This window comes from Heloderma suspectum, chromosome 12, assembly GCF_057233095.1.
Source record: "Heloderma suspectum isolate Gila_16-S chromosome 12, 16-S_ref, whole genome shotgun sequence".
Taxonomy (NCBI): domain Eukaryota; kingdom Metazoa; phylum Chordata; class Lepidosauria; order Squamata; family Helodermatidae; genus Heloderma; species Heloderma suspectum.
This window is the reverse complement of record NC_139469.1, coordinates 15,201,512-15,214,209: the sequence shown is the minus strand read 5'-3', so window position 1 is coordinate 15,214,209 and position 12,698 is coordinate 15,201,512. Positions and strand designations below refer to the sequence as shown.

Genomic DNA, 12,698 nt, shown 5'->3' with positions numbered 1-12,698 from the left:
GAGAGGTTCACCTATTTCGTCGACTTTTTGGTGCTAGGCAAGCCCTTTCTATTTTCCCAGGACTTTTAAACTGCTGCTTGTTTTATTTTTAATATGTGCATTCCTGCATTTTAAAGTCATCTTCTTTGTTTTTAGCTTTATCTCTTTTCAATGCTGAATTTTTGTTGCTGCTTTTAAAATAATAATTTTTAATGTATGCTATTATTGGTTATTATAATTGGTAGTATTGTTTTTTGCTTTTATTATGAATGTCATCTTGAGAACTTTGGCTATTGGGTGACTCATAAATTGAATTATTCTTATTATCATCATCATCATAACAACAATGACAACAACAACAACGACAACAACAACAATAATAATAATATGGCAGTATCCTTTTCATACTGTGAAACTATCTGTCATTCTTTATTCAACCCCTGAGAGACGACTGCATTTTCTAGTTAATTCCTAATTCTATAGACTTACACTGCTATTCTCCCAAAGGCTGGTCAGTAAGAATGTAATCTGTCCTTCATTGACATGAATTGTATTGATATGAATGAGGCTTTTATGGGTAGAACATGGAGTACCGGAGCCTAAATCAATTATATATGATTGTGTGTTTTTCTTTCCAGTTCCTGATGACCTTTCTGTAGAGGAGAGAGAAGAGCTTTTAAATATTCGTCGCAGAAAAAAAGAATTAATTGATGATATTGAGGTAATAATCTTCCTTAAATAAAGAAGTTTGTTTCTGTGTACTGAGTTGTATAATACTCCTATAGCTTTTCAACACAATTGGAAGAGATTTTTTTTCCAGTAATTGCTGTTAGGATAAGATGTACCAACTGTTGGCAAAAAATAAATAAGTGATGTCATGCTGGTGATGTATGAATAATATGACATTGCAGGTAAATATGCAAGAGCAGATCTTTATGATAAGAGGGTTCATTTTTTCAATTCAAACAGAAAAGAATGACCAACCCAATGAAACTGTGTGCTTTTTGGAAAATCTGTTTAATGTTAACGGAATTCTTTTCTTCTTTTGGCAGCGGTTAAAATTTGAAATAGCAGAGGTTATGACAGAAATTGATAACCTGACAAGTGCAGAGGAAAGGTAAGTTGACTTTGCCACTTGTGTGCTTTATGGAAAAGCAGCAACCTGTTCCTTCTACTTTTTAAAGAGCTTGCAGAATGGTTACAGAGCTGACACCTTGATCTTCTTGTAAGAGGCATGGTTTTATAGCCAATGCATTACCTGTCTTACCTCTTAAATGAAAAATCAGCCAAAATTGGGGACACCCCCTTGCTTGAGCGGATGTGTTGTCCACTTGCACAAAAGCATCTTTGGATACAAGCCTATTACCTTGTAATCAGAATTTTATATTTAAAACATTGTTTAAAAACACATTGTGTTGGATCCAGACTATGTTAATTGTGCTTAGGTTCCACTGAAATCAATGTGAGGATGTTGCTGTCTGTTCCACTGAAATCAGTAGGGCATGTATCCTGATTCTATGGATATAAAAGTGTTGGACAGCAAAGTAATTATGTTGCATTCTGATTTTGGCAGATAAGGATGAATCTGTTCTGCTATGTTGTCTGTCATTTGCTATAAATGCTTTCTATCTAATACTCTGGTGCATCTGGATTAGTAGTGTCTGAAATGCCTTTGGGATGCTGTGCAGTTATCGTCAGTTCTGTCACACAATCTTCTCTCTTGAAGTCTGAGATGTAAAACAGCTTTATGTGATACTGCTGGCATAGTGCGGAAGACTCCCACAGCTTCCCTGGCACGATGTCCTTGCTTGGCTCATTCAGCCACTGCAATACTTAGAAAATATCATTGTCATGCCCATGTGACTTTGCAGGCTGTGGTATTGCTAGCGTAGCAGACCTGGACATTTATTTGCCAGTACCGCAATTCAAAGGATTGCACTGTCAATTGGCTTGGATTGAAATAATCCAGTTTAACTGGTTTGTGGGTTAAAACCACACATATTATCCTCCTTAATGCCCTTGCTCTGGTATGTGTCAAGAGTGTTTAGATATAATGTATAAAAACCAAAAATCAAGTAAAAGTTGCTTTGAATTGCTTTCTGGAGTAAATATGTCCCTTACACTTTAGGAGTGAATGTACAGCGTATATTTTGGTTATGTAAGAGAAACATTTCAGTAATGTCAACAATGTAAATATTAAAGATGTTTATCCAACTATTTCTTTTTTTTTTTCTTTTTCATTCTTCCGTCTTCCAAATGAATAGCAAATCCACACAGAGAAGTAGGCAAATAGCTATGGGGAGAAAAAAATTCAACATGGATCCTAAGAAGGTAGGAAAGTTATGTGTACCTGAGAATGTGTGCCTCTTATTGAACCATTTATTCATTATTTATTTAGAAGATTTCTGTCCTAGCTTTCAGCTACAAGGGGCCCTAAGGAAGCTTAAAATATAGATCAGAAACATCTACAATAAAATCACAATAATAGAAAGGACTGAGAGATGAAAAAACAGAGCAAAATTAAACCATTTGAAGTACCGGGGTGCAAAGTTAAAGCAACAGCAGAGCCTGCTGAAATAAGTATGTCTTGACCATTTGGTTAAAGTCTTAAACAGAAGGAGCCAATCGAGCTTCTCAAGAAAGGGCATTTCCACAGCCTTGATGTCACTATTGAGGAGGCCCTGTCCTGTGTCCCAACCAACTGTGTCTCAGAAGGCAAAGGAACATGGAGCAAGGCTGCCGATGACTATTATAAGAGGTGGTCATTGTATTTTGGGCAACTGCTTAGAATCATAGAATCATAGAAGAGTAGGGTTGGAGGGGGCCTATAAGACCACATCGAGTCCAACCCTCTGCTCAATGCAGGAATCCAAGTCAAAGCATTCCTGACAGGTGGCTGTCCAGCTTCCTCTTGAATGCCTCCAGTGTGGGAGAGCCCACCACCTCCCTAGGTCATTGGTTCCATTGTCGTATTGCTCTAACAGTCAGGAAGTTTTTCCTGATGTTCAACCGGGATCTGGCTTCCTGTACCTTGAGCCCATTATTCCGTGTCCTGCACTCTGGGATGATCAAGAAGAGATCCTGGCCTTCCTCTCTGTGACAACCTTTCAAGTACTCGAAGAGTGCTATCATATCTCCCCTCATTCTTCTCTTCTCAAGGCTCAACATGCCCAGTTCTTTCAGGCTGTCCTCATAGGGCTTTGTTTCCAGTCCCCTGATCATCTTCGTTGCCCTCCTCTGAACCTTTTCCAGCTTCAGCTTCTGGACAGTTTTCAAAGGCAGCCCCACACTGAGTGTGTTACAGTAGTCCAAACGGGATGTAACTAAGGTTTGTGTGGCCATGGCCACATCAGACAATTGTAGGAACAGGTGTAGTTGGTGCATTAGCCTCAGCTGTGCAAAGGCACTCCAGGGCACAGCCAAAGTCTGGGCATCTGGGTTCATGGTCAAGTCCAGGAGTACACCCAGCTGAGAGCTTGAGTCTTCAGGGGAGTATGACCCAACCCAGCACAGGTTGAATCCTTATTCCCTGATGTTCCTTTTGAATGACGGGAGCACCTCTGTGTTGTCTGGATTCGATTTGTTCCCTTACAATATTACAAAACCATGAACATACACATTACAATTAAACACATGTACACAGAGAGCAGCAGCAGCTAATGACTTTTAAGCACCAAATGCAAATCATCCAATTAAGCTAAATGGTGGGTGATTCAGGACAGATAAAAGGAAGTACTTCTTAGCACAGTACATGGTTAAAATACGGAATTTGCTACCACAAGATGTAGCGATAGCCACCAACTTGGACAGCTTTAAAAGAGACATCAATACCAGTTGCTGGGGAACATGAGTGTATGGGTGCTATTGCATTCATGTCCTCCTGTGAGCTTCCCATTGGTATCTGGAAGGTTATTGTGGGAACTGAATGCTATACTAGAGAGGCCCTTGGTCTGACCCAGCAGGGCCCTTGTTTTGTTCCCATGGTCTTGGTGGGGAAGGTATAGAAATCTGTGCTAGCTTAAAACATAAAAGACACAAGCACCATCTAGGTCATCCCAGCTGATGTTTGTGGTATTCCACAAGGATGGTCTCAAGATAGAGCTTCATAGCTGATTCTACTGCCCTAGTGCGTCTGCTTGCATAACCCTGTCTCGTGTGCAAGTGCTACTCTAGGCAGCTGCCTTGGAGTGTTTGGTATTAGGACTGGCCTGACTGGGTGAATCTCCATGATATCTTCCCATTGGAAAAGCACAGCAAATGTGGCTGCTTATTGTTTACATACACCATCTTTATGAATATAAAGATACTTTATATCCTCCATAAGAACTTCATCAGGAGGGCTTTAAACTGAATCCTACGGGGACGGGAGATGTAATGTTGGGGGTAACAATGGACGTAGGCGCATGTACTGCAACGGAGAGAACAGCTCTGATAGCGCGCAATAATAGTCTTCAGACACATGTAGGAAGAAAGCCAGACTATGAAGCACATGGTCTTCGATGTCTATATACTAATGCCCAGAGTATGGGAAACAAATAGAACGAACTTGAACTCTTAATACAAGAGGGAAATTATGACCTGATAGGTATAACTGAGACTTGGTGGGGTGACTGTCATGACTGGAATACAGCAATTGAAGGATATAACTTGTTCAAAAAGAACAGGAGGAACAGAAAGGGAGGTGGGGTTGCACTGTATGTGAAAAATACATATCTCTGCACAGAAATACAGGAGGAGGAGCTTGGTAGCCCCATCGAGAGCATCTGGGTTGAAATAAATGGAGCAAAGAATAAAAGGAACCTGGTGGTCGGAGTCTACTACTGGCCACCCAATCAAGGAGAAGACAAGGATGAAACTTTTGAAAAGCAAATAGCCAGTGTTTTAAGGAAGCATGATGTAGTAGTAATGGGGGACTTCAATTTCCCCGATATTTGTTGGGAGACAAATTCTGCAAAACATGGCCCCTCCAGGAAATTCCTGACTTGTGTGGCGGATAACTTCCTCCTACAGAAAGTAGAGGAAGGAACTGGAGGATCGGCTATCCTTGACTTGATCCTAACCAACAGAGATGACTTAGTGGATAAAGTAGCAGTTACAGGAACTCTGGGGGAAAGTGACCATGTTGTACTTGAGTTCTTGGTTCTAAGGGAAGCAAAAGCTGAGTGTAGTCAAACGCGTACCCTGGATTTTAGGAAAGCTGATTTTAATAAACTCAGAACAATGATCAGTAAGGTCCCATGGCAAGCGACGCTAACGATAAAAGGAGTCCAAGATGGGCGGGAGCTTTTAAAAAAGGAAATTCTCAAGGCACAATCACAAACAATTCCAACAAGAAGAAAAGGTGGAAGACAACAGAAGAAGCCAATGTGGCTTCACAAAAAGCTTAGGGATGACCTGAAAACAAAAAAGGACACATATAGGAAGTGGAAAGAAGGCCAAGTAACAAAGGAAGAGTACAGGCAGATAGCACAGAATTGCAGGGATGGCGTCAGGAAGGCTAAAGCTGAGAATGAGCTGAGGTTAGCAAGGGATGCTAAAAACAACAAAAAGGCTTTCTTCAGCTACGTGCATAGTAAAAGGCAGAGGAAAGAAATGGTGGTTCAGCTATTAAATAAGGATGGCAAAATGATAACAGATGACAAAGAAAAGGCAGAGGTGCTCAATTCCTCCTTTGGCTCAGTCTTCTCCCAAAAGAGGGTCTATGACCCCCCTGGCAAAGGCGAAGTACAGGCTGAAGGGGCAGGATTGCAGCTTGAGATCGATAGGCATATGGTCAAGGAACACCTAATTACTTTGAATGAGTTCAAATCTCCAGGGCCAGATGAACTGCATCCTAGAGTCATAAAGGAACTGGCATAAGAACTCTCAGAACCGCTGTCTATTCTCTTTGAGAAATCATGGAGGACGGGGGAAGTGCCAGATGACTGGAGGAGGGCTAACGTTGTCCCTATCTTCAAAAAGGGTAAAAAGGAGGAACCTGGGAACTACAGACCAGTCAGTCTGACATCAATCCCTGGGAAAATTCTGGAGCAGATTATACAGCAATCCATCTGGAAGCACCTTGACAACAATGCCGTGATTACTCGAAGCCAACATGGATTTGTCAAAAACAAGTCCTGCCAGACAAATCTGATCTCATTTTTTGATCAAGTAACCTCCCTTGTAGACCGTGGGAATGCTGTGGACATCATATACCTCGACTTCAGCAAAGCTTTCGACAAAGTGCCCCATGATATCCTGATGAGCAAACTAGCTCAAAGTGGGCTAGATGAAACAACGATCCGGTGGATCCACAGTTGGCTACAGAATCGGACTCAAAGAGTGTTTATCAATGGGACCTTCTCAAACTGAGGAGAGGTAACGAGTGGGGTACCGCAGGGCTCAGTCCTGGGCCCAGTTCTCTTCCACATTTTTATTAATGACTTGGAGGAGGAGGTGCAGGGAATGCTGATCAGATTTGCAGATGACACAAAATTGGGCGGGATAGCTAATACCTTGGAAGACAGAAACAAAATTCAAAGTAATCTGGATAGACTGGAGCGCTGGGCAGAAAACAACAGAATGACATTTAATAGGGATAAATGCCACGTTCTGCATCTAGGAAAAAGAAACCAAATGCACAGTTACAAGATGGGGGATACGTGGCTCAACCACACTACAAGCGAGAAGGATCTTGGAATTGTTGTCGATCACAAGCTGAATATGAGCCAACAATGTGATGTGGCTGCAAAAAAGGCCAGTGCTCTTTTGGGCTGCATTAATAGAAGCATAGCTTCCAAATCCCAGGAAGTACTAGTTCCCCTCTACTCAGCACTGGTTAGGCCTCATCTGGAGTACTGTGTCCAGTTCTGGGCACCATACTTTAAGAAGGATGCAGACAAACTGGAGAGGGTTCAGAGGAGGGCAACAAAGATGATCAGGGGACTGGGAACAAAGCCCTATGAAGAGAGACTGAAAGAACTGGGCATGTTTAGCCTTGAGAAGAGAAGACTGAAGGGAGATATGATAGCACTCTTCCACTACTTGAAAGGTTGTCACAGAGAAGAAGGCCAGGGTCTCTTCTTGATCATCCCAGAGTGCAGGACACGGAATAATGGGCTCAAGTTACAGGAAGCCAGATTCCGACTGAACATCAGGAAAAACTTCCTGACTGTAAGAGCAATACGACAATGGAACCAATTACCTGGGGAGGTGGTGGGCTCTCCCACACTGGAGGTCTTCAAGATGAGGCTGGACAGCCATTTGTCAGGGATGCTCTGAGTCTGACTTGGATTCCTGCATTGAGCAGGGTGTTGGACTCGATGGCCTTGTAGGCCCCTTCCAACCCTACTGTTCTATGATTCTATGATTCTATATCGCATTCATTGTCAGTTCATTATTCCTTATTATATCCTGGAGAGACAGCTTCGCCAGTATGTATTATCATTTTGCTTGCCTTTTTCTTTTTTCTTCCCCAAAAGCTTAATATGTCTAGAGTCTTGTTTTTCTAAGTGGTTTGTTTACTTTCTTTCAAAGGATGGTAACTTTTCTTGGGACATCTGGTTTTCCAGAAAGCACGTCTTATTAAAACAAAGTAATTTCAGAATCATAAAGATGAAAAAATGCAGTTGATCAATGCGTTTTTGGATTGTAACTAGTTACTTAGCTCCTAGTTGCCAGTAAGGGGGAAAATATGGTTGGCATACATGGTCTTTTTTGCAGTGAAATGTGCATCTCCCATTATAATTTAAAAAGAGAAGTTGATTGTTGGTATTCATGTTCCAGCTGGATGTTCAGGGAAGTTTCCTGGATGGTAAAGCTATTTAGAGAAAGTGTGTGCATGTTGGGGTCGGGGAAGAGAATACACTGACTAAAAATAGCCTCCCAGACTGATAGAATGGCATTGAGTTTGCCCTGATAAAGTAAGTTGGAGTTGCTGAGCTGATTGTCTTTACTTGGCAGCAAAGTATTCTTGCTGCTGTTGCTTCTGCAACCTGTCTGTGTGCCTGTGCCCAAATGTGTATTTCTTTTGTCAAAAATTGCTTTGTTTTTCATTATTTCCAGTTCAGCCAAACCTCATCTGAACTCTACACTAGTTTGTTTTAAAAATGAACCAAGTGCTATTCTAGCAACTTGTTGCTTGAGATGTCTTAAGATTTAAACCGCAATAAAACCAGTAATAAGCTCACTCCAAAACACAGTTAAATCCCATTTATAAAATATGTTCGATCCCATACACCAACCTAAATAAGCCTGTCTTCCAACGAAATATAAAGACGGGAAGGTGCTCTAGTTGGACATACCCCAGTGGGTCAAACATAATGCCAAACTATAATTTGGCAGTATGTGAGTGAGTCTGGAATTATCATTAGGCTGATGTGCTCCCTCCTCTCCTTATGCACTATTATTCCCTCCCTCCCTCCTTGGTTTGCAGCAAACCATAATTTGACATTCTTGTTCCAACCTGGTAAACTAGGATTTGTGGTTACCTTGCATGTCAGCTTTATAAGCTGTGGTTTGATCCTGATCATCATCCTGGTTTGCAGGGATAGCACAAACCCTAGTTGTCAGTTCAGATGAAATAGCTAACTCTGATTTGTCACAAACCAGGGAGGGAGGGAATAGCAGTATGTGGGTGAAGGGGGGAGTGAGTGTATGAGCCATTTATGTACGAGTGTATGGATCTTTTAAAAGTTCATTCACATAGGGGCTGTTCACATGTAATGGCAGCATTCAGTGGCAAATCACGGGTTAATTAACCCACAATATGCGGAGACATGCACTGCTGCTAGTTTGCAGCAACAGCCTATGAACACCCCATACATAGGTTATTAGCATGATTTCTGACACTTTTGGTTATTCATAGGTTAAACAACCCAAAGTTAACCAAAGTATAAACCATGGGTTAACTTTGGATTGTTTAACCCACAAACAACCTAAAGTGTCCAGGTCCGGACATCACTCTGACAACCTATGAGTCGGGTGTTTGTAGGCTATTACTGCAAACTAGAAGTGGCTCACACATGGTGTGCATCTCCACAAATCATGTGTAAATTAACCCAGGATGTGCTGCCGAATGCCACCGTTACATGCAAACCAGGTCACAATGCCAAACCATGGTTTGGCCTTATTGCTGATCCAGCCCATTTCAATGTCAGGAGCGCCCTAGCTGCCTCTTAAAGTCCCCTCCAGTTGCCAAAACAAGACGCAGATAAAAGGGATTATTTCCAAGGCTTTATTTCTTTACAACCTAATGACTCTTTCAGATGCTAATTGCCAGCAACTAAGCAAGGAACTGCATAGTGTATCATAGCAGAGTAACCTAAGCTCCATGTATGTCAGTCAGTCTGACATCAATCCCTGGGAAAATTCTGGAGCAGATCATAAAGCAATCCGTCTGGAAGCACCTTGACAACAATGCCGTGATTACTCGAAGCCAACATGGATTTGTCAAAAACAAGTCCTGCCAGACAAATCTGATCTCATTTTTTGATCAAGTCACCTCCCTTGTAGACCGTGGGAATGCTGTAGACATCATATACCTCGACTTCAGCAAAGCTTTCGACAAAGTGCCCCATGATATCCTGATGAGCAAACTTGCTCGAAGTGGGCTAGATGAAACAATGATCCGGTGGATCCACAGTTGGCTACAGAATCGGACTCAAAGAGTGCTTATCAATGGGACCTTCTCAAGCTGGGGAGAGGTAACGAGTGGGGTACCGCAGGGCTCAGTCCTGGGCCCAGTGCTCTTCAACATTTTTATTACTGACTTGGAGGAGGAGGTGCAGGGAATGCTGATCAAATTTGCAGATGACACAAAATTGGGAGGGATAGCTAATACTTTGGAAGACAGAAACAAAATTCAAAGTGATCTGGATAGACTGGAGTGCTGGGCAGAAAACAACAGAATGACATTTAATAGGGACAAATGCCAAGTTCTGCACCTAGGAAAAAGAAACCAAATGCACAGTTACAAGATGGGGGATACGTGGCTCAACCACACTACGAGCGAGAAGGATCTTGGAATTGTTGTCGATCACAAGCTGAATATGAGCCAACAATGTGATGTGGCTGCAAAAAAGGCAAATGCTCTTTTGGGCTGCATTCATAGAAGCATCGCTTCCAAATCCCGGGAAGTACTAGTTCCCCTCTACTCAGCACTGGTTAGGCCTCATCTGGAGTACTGTGTCCAGTTCTGGGCACCACACTTTAAGAAGGATGCAGACAAGCTGGAGAGGGTTCAAAGGAGGGCAACAAAGATGATCAGGGGACTGGAAACAAAGCCCTATGAAGAGAGACTGAAAGAACTGGGCATGTTTAGCCTTGAGAAGAGAAGACTGAGGGGAGATATGATAGCACTCTTCAAGTACTTGAAAGGTTGTCACAGAGAAGAAGGCCAGGATCTCTTCTTGATCATCCCAGAGTGCAGGACACGGAATAATGGGCTCAAGTTACAGGAAGCCAGATTCCGACTGAACATCAGGAAAAACTTCCTGAGTGTCAGAGCAATACGGCAATGGAACCAATTACCTGGGGAGGTGGTGGGCTCTCCCACACTGGAGGCCTTCAAGACGAGGCTGGACAGCCATTTGTCAGGGATACTCTGACTTGGATTCCTGCATTGAGCAGGGGGTTGGACTCGATGGCCTTGTAGGCCCCTTCCAACCCTACTATTCTATGATTCTATGATTCTATGCAGTTGGTCCCTGTTTGGAGAAGGGCGGGAAAAGCTCTGAAACTTATGGGCTAGGAGGGGAGGCTCCCGCCCTTACCCGTGGGGCATCGGGATGCAGCCGTTCCTGTAGGGCCAAGCGGGCTGAGCATCTCCTCTCGGCGCCCTCCACCTCGCGCCTCTCTCTGCGCCGGTGCCTTGCGTCTAGCAACAACTGCTCTCCCGCTCTTTCGCTGCCAAGGTCACTATCTCTCTCAGGAATGCAAACTGGGGGGGCCTCTTCCTGCAGCTGCACCTCTGAGAGATGAGCGGGCTCCTCTCCCACGGGTTGTAGCTCTTCCTCAGAATCAGAGCTACTTTGGGGCTCTATGGGCTCAGTTCCAACCCTGACATCTCAAAGACCTTTGATGGAATTAGAGATGACCTTGTTGGCTTCAAGACATACCATTATATATAAGTAATTTCTGAATTTTACATTGCAGTCCTATGTATGTTTATTCAGAGGTGTCCCATTGTGGTCAGTGGGGCTTGCAAACTATAGCTTTAGTTAAAATAAAGGCATGAGTTAGATAATGGTGTAGTGCATTATATTTTGGACCCTATATAATTTTCCAGATATTAAAATGCACTGGAAGCTAATGTTACAGTTAGTTGCCATAGTTCAAATTATTATAATTGTTGTTTTATCTGATGATGCAGTTGTAATTACATGGTGTTATCTCTTTGCCTCCCCTTCATGGATCACTGCCTTGTTGTGGCGAAGGGGCTTGCGTAACTCAGTGAAGCCATAAGCTATGCCGTGCAGGGCCACCCAAGACGGACAGGTCATGGCAGAGAGTTCTGACAAAATGTAGTCCACTGGAGAAGGAAATGGCAACCCACTCCAGTATTCTTGCCAAGAAAACCCCATGGAACGTATCACAAGGCTAAAAGATATGACGCCGGAAGATGAGCCCCTCAGGTCGGAAGGTGTCCAATATACTACTGGGGAAGAGCAGAGGGTATTTCCAAGTAGCGCCAGAAAGAGTGAAGCGGCTGGGCCAAAGCTGAAAGGACACTCAGCTGTGGATGTGTCTAGTGGTGAAAAGAAAATCCGATGCTGTAAAGAACAATATTGTTTAGGAACCTGGAATGTCAGATCAATGAATCAAGGTAAGCTGGAGGTAGTCAAACATGAGATGGCCAGATTGAACATCGACATCTTGGGAATCAGCGAACTAAAATGGACAGGCATGGGCGAATTTAATTCAGGTGACCATCATATCTACTATTGTGGGCAAGAATCCCTTAGAAGAAATGGAGTAGCACTCATAGTCAACAAAAGGGTGGGAAAAGCAGTACTGGGGTACAATCTTAAAAATGATAGAATGATCTCAGTACGAATCCAAGGCAAATCATTCAGCATCACAGTAATTCAAGTCTATGCCCCAACCACTGATGCTGAAGAAGCTGAGGTTGATCGGTTCTGTGAAGACCTACAACACCTTCTAGAACTAACACCCAAAAAAGATGTCCTCTTCATCATAGGGGATTGGAATGCTAAAGTAGGAAGTCAAGAAATCACCGGGATAACAGGCAGGCATGGCCTGGGTGTACAAAATGAAGCAGGACAAAAGCTAATAGAGTTTTGCCAAGAGAACACGCTGATCATAGCAAACACTCCTTTCCAACAGCACAACAGACGACTCTACACATGGACATCACCAGATGGTCAATATCGAAATCAGATTGATTATGTCCTTTGCAGCCAAAGATGGAGAAGCTCCATACAGTCAGTCAAAACAAGACCTGGAGCTGACTGTGGCTCAGATCATGAGCTTCTTGTTGCAAAATTTCGGCTGAAATTGAAGAACGTAGGGAAAGCCACTAAACCATTCAAGTATGACCTAAATCATATCCCTGATGAATATACAGTGGAGGTGAGGAATAGATTTCAGGGATTAGAGCTGATAGACAGAGTGCCTGAGGAACTATGGACGGAGGTCCGTAACATTGTTCAGGAGGCAGCAACGAAGTCCATCCCAAAGAAAAAGAAATGCAAGAAAGCAAAGTGGCTGTCTGATGAGGC

The 12,698-nt window shown here is 43.0% G+C and overlaps 1 protein-coding gene across 1 annotated transcript in view; it reads left to right on the top strand.

Moving 5' to 3' along the window:
* Nucleotides 1-12,698, top strand: part of CYTH3 (cytohesin 3) — a 95,108-nt gene that overhangs the window by 44,477 nt on the left and 37,933 nt on the right. The window contains exons 2-4 of the mRNA XM_084818450.1: nt 618-700; nt 1,032-1,096; nt 2,244-2,310. Coding sequence (XP_084674576.1) covers nt 618-700; nt 1,032-1,096; nt 2,244-2,310 — 215 coding nt within the window. The remainder of the gene's footprint in view (nt 1-617; nt 701-1,031; nt 1,097-2,243; nt 2,311-12,698) is intronic.